This window comes from Schistocerca serialis, chromosome 9 (assembly GCF_023864345.2).
Source record: "Schistocerca serialis cubense isolate TAMUIC-IGC-003099 chromosome 9, iqSchSeri2.2, whole genome shotgun sequence".
Classification (NCBI taxonomy): domain Eukaryota; kingdom Metazoa; phylum Arthropoda; class Insecta; order Orthoptera; family Acrididae; genus Schistocerca; species Schistocerca serialis.
Window position 1 is genome coordinate 47,742,429 of NC_064646.1, and position 8,484 is coordinate 47,750,912.

Below are 8,484 nucleotides of genomic sequence, written 5' to 3' on the forward strand. Positions count from 1 at the left end.
ACAGTGGTGTTTGCTGATACTATAAAATTACTGGACACCCTAAATTGTGTCTTATGGCTCTGTGCAAGGAAAGATTTTAGTGTTTCTCACTGTAACCTATGTGGTCCTCACAGCATGACACCAGACGAGACGTAATCGTGTGCACACAAAATCTTGATCTACAGAGATACCCTGGATCCAATACAGGGTAGTCAGTATATGTGCATTGCAAATAAAGCTCTCCACAACATCCAGAATGTCATTCTCCACTTTCAGATGCAATAATCTTATTCTGTTATTTACCAGGGCAAGTGAGAAACAAAATGGACGATTCACCATATGTTGCAGCCAAAGGGGTACCTGAACTGGACCTACACCTACATCTGTAGGCCTACTACGCTAATCACTATGATGTGCACTAAAGAGAGTGCTTCACAACATTAGGGCTTCTTCCCGTTCCATATACAAGAAGTGTAGGATGAACAATTGCTCAAATGCTGATGTGTGAGCTGTAATTAGTCTAATCTTGTATTTTCGAGACCTGTGGGAGGAACACATAGGGTTTGTACAGGGTGTGGCAGAACCAATTGAGCAATTTAAAAAAAAAATTGGTGTATATAGAGAAAAAAATGCTTTTAATTTCGAAATTGGCAGTTCATACTATTTTATACTCACTCAATGCCAAAAATAATGTCCTAAGGATGGTGGGTGTTGGCAGCAATACACTTTCCGAGATATATCGCTATATTGTCTGTTTATACATATTGGTGTGACAGCAACATTTAAACACATTTTCCTTCTGATATCTCCAAAGAAAGAAGTCACAAATGGTCAAATCTGGTGACTGCGCAGACCATCCCCCATTACTCCTCAAAGGGACCAAAGTCCCAAAAACTCTTCTAACAAAACATTAAATGAATTTTGGGCAGTGTGAGCTGAGACACCATTCTCTTGCCACGACAAGTCACCTAATCCTGCTCCTTCAACAATTTCTTCCAATCTGGCTTGCAGAAAATCTTGCAATGCAACGTAATGTAAACTTCCAGAAGTCACAGTCATGTCTTCCTCCTCAAAAAAGTAAAGGCCTATCTCATCAAACTGTGATACAGCTGTGATACTGGTTTAGGGGAATGTAGTGGTCTTTCATGAACAACTTGGGAGTTATTCTCAGTCCAGAAAGGAAAATTCTGTTTATTCACAATACCACCGAGATGAAAATGTGCCTGTCACTACTGACAAAAGCTGTCTCCGAAGAGATCTGTGCAAGCATTTGCTCATTCAGATTCAGGCAGCTGGCATGGGCTTGGTTAAATTCAAATCAAACTGCAAGCATTTGTTCATTCAGATTCTGGCAGCTGGCACGGGCTTGGTTAAATTCAAATCAAACTGCAGACTCCTCTTCTAACTGCAGTCTGAAATCCTCAATGCAATAGCATGCCTTCAAGTGGAATGTCTCAGCGATTGCTCAACCACTGCTCTCACCAATGCACATTTTCTGGTGTTCTGATGGATCTGCATTGGCCATGTGTATCTCTTCTTTAGTTTCCTTCAACTGCAGAAGCCTCAACCGAATTGTGTTCACATTAGGAAGGTATTGTTGAACCATCACCGAAAAGCTCTTTGAGTTGCAATCACTTGTTTTCAAAACATGTACGTACGGCAAAGCCATGAGTGCTCTCATCCAAACCGTGTTGGCTACAGAAATGGGGTCACCGATGGAATGAAGGGAGATGTGCAATTGCCTTCCCCCACCATTGTCCAAATAGTTATCCCTCAAAACTGAGACCAACTGTATTTTCTAATATCCCACCAATGAATCAAAGTCTGCCACCTGCTTTTATCTATGACTGAACCTACATGATTATTCTATTTCATATCCCAGTAAATTGTTACACAAAGGTATTGGTAGAGTTGGCTGGTTAAATTTGCAATTCGATATTGTAGTAATATAAAACTTCATTTTTTTTGTTTTGTGGAGTGCACATTTTTAAACATTAAAGCAAGCTGCCAATCTTTGCACTATTTTAAAGTCTAACAAAGAGCTAACTGAATTTACAGATTTTATAGGACAGTATTTCATTATAGATAACTGTATCATCTGCAAAAGGTTTTTAAGATTACTACTGTATTAATATTGTTTACATGGTCAATAATATACAATAGCAAGAGCCCTAACATACTTCCCTGGAGCATACTTGAAGTTACTTCTACAACTATTGATGATTCTCCATTCAAGATAGCACAATGTGTTCCCCAAATCAAAAAAATCCTCAATACAGTAAAAAATTTTGCTTGATACCCCACACTATCATACTTTCACAATACCCCACACTATCATACTTTCACGACGACATGTCCTGATCCACAGTTTTAAGGATGTTGTGAGAAAAGCATCAGCTGGGTTTCGTATGACCGATGTTTTCGAATTCCATGCTGGTTGGTGTGTTTCAGATGCCTCATTACATTTGAGTGTAGAATGTGCTCCAAGATTCAGAATTTGCTGACAGGTGCAACAAGTGCTTTCTTCAAACTAGTGAGTACAGTGTTTTGTTCAAAGGACATATGGTATAAAACTGTCAAAAATGGGCTAAATCAGTTTCAAATTCTATGTAGAATCTGACAGGGATTCCTTTGTGCCCTTGGTAGACTTACAGTGTCCCCTCTTCTACAAGATGCAATACTGTTATGCTTAGGGGAGTCTATTAAGCACCAATTGGAGACTGAATGACTGAGAGGTGTTTGATGGAAACAACGTCCTGTAAAAGGGGAGGGGGGGGGGGGGGGAGGTAATGTGATTTTTCACAACCAAGAAATGATGAAGTCTTCTTAAGACCATATTGGACAGTACTGCATAACAGCTTAGGACTTCCTCCTCTGAAGGACCTCCCAGCTTGCCTATTTGTGGCTTACTGCTTTCAGTGTGGCAATTTTTGAATGTGGTTTATCTACTAATAAGGCAGCCACTAATCTACTAATAAGGCAGCCACCTCCTTAGCTGGGAACTGTCCCTCTATTTTATTATCTGTGCAGACACTAATGATGTTGATACCAGGACAACCAAATTCCAAATCCAGCACTTTCACAGAGTGTAAAAAACTGTGTATGCCTTAAGAACATTTGTCTTACTATATTTAAACTTGTAAAGGCTGCACCTTATCATCTTACAATAGCAGAAAAGTTGCATCTTCTCCACTCAGAGTATTCAGTTACGCTTGTTTATTATTATTATTATTATTATTTACTCCACATTTATGTAAATCTACTGATGAATCCTGAAGAGTAATAGATATTATGTAATTGTTTAAATGGAAGTTTATTTTCAATTAACATTCTTAAATGCAGTGCAGAACAGGACTTAGAAACCCAGAAGTTACTGAAGAATTTATTTATCAATGCCTGTTAACATATGATTATTTTTTTTTTAATTTCCAGTGATTTCCAATTTCCTATATTATATTGGTGAGCAGTTTATTGAGTATTTTGCATTAGAATGAAGAACTTCAGTCAGTATCCTGGAGAGAAATGCAACACCCATATGAGAATTATTTTTGTACAGGCCAGCTAAATTGAGTTTGTTTATATACCAAAAATGTTGAGTAGCAGAATTAATTATTCATCACAAATAAAATTAAAGTGTACCTAAATGTGTTAGCATGTAACTGTAATAAAACAAAGTTCCTTGAAAATACGGACACAACCTGCTTGGTTGAAAATCCTGCATCTTAAATTGACAGTCTTGACACTTCATGAACTGAAGTTAGTAGCTTATGACAAGAAACATTTGGTCAGAAGACTTTAGAATGTCCTGACCGAACTTGCAAAAACATATTATTATTGTGCAGTGTCATAATAGAACATAAAATGAAAAATTTGTTTCTTTTAGTATGCTATATGTGTTAGCACTAGGTTTCACGGTATCTCTTCTTTCACCATCACCGACGACGACAATACACTCATCACAGTCATCCAATAAAGCTTCACTAACGACATGCAAGTTGCCCAAGTGGCACCAGAAAGAAAGGTCACCAAGCTATGACCCCCACAAATTTACACCTTTGCCTAGTGGTCAGGATGAATGAAATGACAGAACACAAGCAAAAACATGTCTCTCCGACAGCTTATTGGTGTGATGATCCCACTGCAAATAGCTGTCCTTCTGGCCACTAAGTAATTTTACACTTTAAGATCCACTAGTGAATGACATACAACTTACATTTTTCAGCCTTTATTATTTGTAATTAGTACAGACTTTCTTTTATAAGTTACCCTCTTTCCTCTGAATCAATGAAACTATCGATTTGATGGTGTCTGGATAGCTTAATATGTGTGAACTTCCAGGGATGTTTGTTTGAAATTTAGACGTCTTAAAATGTTGTTTTAATGCTGTTTTTTCATCAGATACTGGTATGGCATACCAGTGTGCACTGCCACAAATCAAGCACTGGGTACATACATAGAAACTTGTGGGTTGCCACAATTCCACCCACCCAACATAATTTCTGAACTTCCAAAGCTGAAAATTTTCAGGTGTATCCAATCACAGAGAACGTGAGAAGGTCACAGAAAATCTCTTGTAACTCCTAAATCAACTATGTAAAGCAAATCAAGCTACTTACACTTAGGAGTAATTTTATTGAGACAACAATTTATTGATAAATGCAAGTACCATTTGGGACAAAAGTAGCAAACAAAATAATATAAAACTTACATAATGTGTTCAATTAAAACAGTAAAACCACCTTGCCATGTTTTGTGGGAAAATGTCACTGGAACTTTCAGTCACCCTTCACTGAAGAGCTAGGTACTCCTGAAGTATTAAAATATGTGGGCTAGAAATTTATATAGCTAGCTTTTATCGTGTGGCATACCTGTACACCATCTTTGAACAAAATCAAAGACAGTGCTGTAGAGAACAGTCGAATTGACATTAAATCAGTCTTTTCAAATTATTTCTATTAAATTGTTTCAATACTCTCTCTAGCAGTCTCGTACACTTTGAAAACATTTCTTGTTATTGGTTTTTCCAGATATCAACAAACTAAACTAACTCTGTGATCCAACCCCTGCGATCCCTGCCCGTACCATCCTCTGTCAAATGGCATAATTTGGAAGTAATATAGAGGGGCATGGGGTCTGCACATCACTCTCCTGCCAGTAGTCAACTTTCCAGACCAGACCTATCACTTCTCATTGAAGTAGTTCCTCAATTGGCATCATGACGCTAAGAGGACCTCATTCCAGTCCCCATAACAATGAAAATCCCTGGTAGTACTGAAAAGAGTTTATTGTCCCATCGACAGTGCAGTCATTAGATGGAACACAAGCTCAGATTACAAAAGTATGGGGGAAGAAAAATGGCCGTGCGCTCTTCAGAAGAACCATCCTGATATTTGCATGGTGCAATTTAGGCAAATCACAGGAAACCTAAATCTGGATGGCTAGACTGGGATTTGAACTGCCGTCTTCCCAAATGTGAATCCAGTATGTTAACCACTGCGCCACCTCACTCAGTGGATAGTACTTGGAATTGAACCTGGGTCCCTGCATGGTAGCCTATGCGCTGATCACTGAGGCACAGTGAGGCACTTTCCACTTACAGGACTACCAATAACTTATTTTTTAGATCATTAATGGGGAACATTTTTGAAAACAACTGTTTGAAGCGCAGTACTCATTATCATCTACAGCTTGTAACTTTACTTATTATGCACCTATACTGCCACACCCTCAGCACTCTCATTAGTTCCACAACACTATAAAACTTAAAACCTTCAGCGTGTGCCTGCTCAATTTCAGAGGTTTTCCTAGGTTTTTTGATAAGTGTAATATATCTACTGATATATGTGACCAATCATTTTCCCAGAATAACAGGAACTGAAAGAATCTAACAATGCATTCTCCTCAGTTTACAGAGTTTTAGTCAACACACTCATTACCATTTGTCATTGTACTCATTGGCTACTGAAGGCTCAGCTCTTTCCAACAAAACTTCCTGCCCACCATGTGGTGGTTTTGCAGTTTCTACAGGGATCAGTGTGAGCAATGAAAGAAAACTGGCACAGTAAGTGATATCCTTAGCTAGGAATCTATCTTCTTAAGTAAAAGATACATTACACAACAAATTACATAATCTCTCAAGTAAATTTATTTCTGTTTGTTGCATTATTCATCAAATGACAAGCATTTTTCTAGTGCCACTTAGAGAAAGGGCATGGGAAGAACAGGCCCTACAGCTTAAATGGCTATTCAGCACTGTAGTCAATTCAGAGTGATTTCTGAATGATGTTCTGTAACAATTTTGTGAGTAAATTCCAGCAACAAAACTAGTAACAACAGTGTTTGCCAATGAAACATTTGACATATTTCTGAGAGTGAAATAATATATGAACATTTGGGCTATCTTCATTTTCATGTCTGCACATACGATTTGAAAGCCCTAAAGCATTAAATTGCAGTTTATCAATATATTCCCACTGAACTACAGACTAAAGTAATTACACTCATACTGCACAAGACTTATCACTAACACAATTGTACAAACTGTACATTTTTAACCACAGAATTTTGTATATAGAGACAAGTTCCACCTGTAACTAATTTACTGCGGTATCATCAAATTCCATTGCATTATTTAGAAACATATACTGTTACCTAGATTTATGGACGACTGATATCTGCCAGTGTCTGACTTTATATTAGTTGTTTTCTTCAAATAATACTTTACAATAAATAGCTGCATTACACAAGAATAATCCAAGGTCAACTTTGTTCGACAGTAATAAATTTAGCACAGAAAATGAGAGGTCTATTTCTAAAATGTTTCTATTGCTAATACAGTTCAAACTATTGCCCAATCATTTACCGCGTGAATACAACTGTCGATAATTGCGCTAAAATAGATTCACACGATTCAAACTGTTCTCAAAACTTATTTCGCATTACAGCTATTGTACTACAGTTACTAAATGCAGAATGGACGGATTCCCGTCAACGTCGAAGACGCTGAACAGTATATCCATGGCCTGGGGAAGAATGTAATTGGAAATCAGTCAAGGCTTTTAGGGACACACTTTTACGATGTTCAACTTCCCGCATCTATGGCAATTAAAACACTAATTATTAATAGCTACCCCCATAAAAAGAAAGCCTATTGTACTTCATGAAAGATAACAAATACTTCATTTCCTACGGAAACAACTGAAAATGTACAATCGTTAGTGCGGAAACGATTTCTTCCTTCGCCACACTTATTGTATAACAGCAATAGCTTACTAAGTAGCTAGAAAATAAAGCAGTCCATCACAAAAACAGCACTTTGTAATTTTCGCCTTCAAATTCACAAATTTATACTGTAAATAAATCATACCGTAACAACATCAGACATGGTTTAGCAATATTAATCTCGAAATTCGCTCCTGTCAATACAACATATAATCCCGTACCAAGAAACAATAGTTGATGCTACTGCAATTGTTTCTGTTTAAAACGACTGCTGTGTCAAACAGTCTACGCTGCTTCCATTGTTGAATAAGAAAACGTCGTATGAAACAACTTCTGATCATATTTCCTCCCGCGGAGGTGTATCTGCAAAACATGCACGCCTTTTCAATCGTGTTTTATTTACAACTGTGCAGCGGCAGATAAGGGTTTCGACCTTGACAACTCTTTTACAAAGAAATAATAGTGAGTACTTTGAAGAAAACTATGTATACAAATACATTAGATATCAGAATAATTAAAGTTACTTTTATTCGTTGCACTGATTCCCTGTGTTACTGCAACATTTGAATATTTCACTCTCAAATCTAATGTTCAATGTTGACACTTCAGCGATAATAATCGATAGACAGAAGGTTTAGCAGACTGTGTCTACATCTCGATGTGACATTCTACTACTGTCTATCTCTCCTTTTTCAATGAGGTAACTTTTAAATAAGTGAGGCATATCACTATATTCACATGGGGTTCCCGTAAACAGATTTCACAATACATTTTTGGTTGATCATATAAACACTCCAGAATCTATTCACAGTCTAGATTGTGCTGCCGGTTTCCAACTTCCACAATCGATTTTCGCTCTCACGTAAACGCACAACTGTTTTTGGAAAGTGCTCGGATTGCAAGGTTACGTCTTGTTTTTAAGATATTGGACCAGTATGAACGGGGTGACTTATTATGCACTGAAGCAGAAATATGAGACAGAAACATGAAACTGCCTACCACTAGTATTTAAGTGAAGAGAAATAGCGATTGTGGTGATTAAATTAGAAACGGTATAACAGCTGTTTTTCAGATGCCATATTGAACTGGGCTAGCAAATCCGCTTCAGATCTTCATATGTAAACATGACAGCGAAAAACGGCTTCCGAAATTCGGTTTTTGTCTTTCGGAAGACGTGTCGCATGCAAACGTAGTGATTATCACCTCACATAAATGCCAGAGTGGCACTTATCGAGTTTAGGGGGACACCCGAGCAGCGCCAAATACGACCGTCGGCAGATTGCT

The 8,484-nt window shown here is 37.7% G+C and overlaps 1 protein-coding gene across 3 annotated transcripts in view; it reads right to left on the reverse strand.

Annotated features, from left to right (window-relative positions):
• Positions 1-7,632, reverse strand: part of LOC126418718 (uncharacterized HIT-like protein Synpcc7942_1390) — a 36,101-nt gene extending 28,469 nt beyond the window's left edge. For 2 of the 3 annotated variants that reach the window (XM_050085621.1, XM_050085622.1), the window contains exon 1: positions 7,422-7,630. In XM_050085621.1, coding sequence (XP_049941578.1) covers positions 7,422-7,574 — 153 coding nt within the window. In that variant the 5' untranslated portion in view covers positions 7,575-7,630. Of the gene's footprint in view, positions 1-7,345 lie in introns of all 3 variants that reach the window. The other variant, XM_050085623.1, reaches the window with a different exon arrangement.
• Positions 7,633-8,484: the final 852 nt, after the last annotated feature.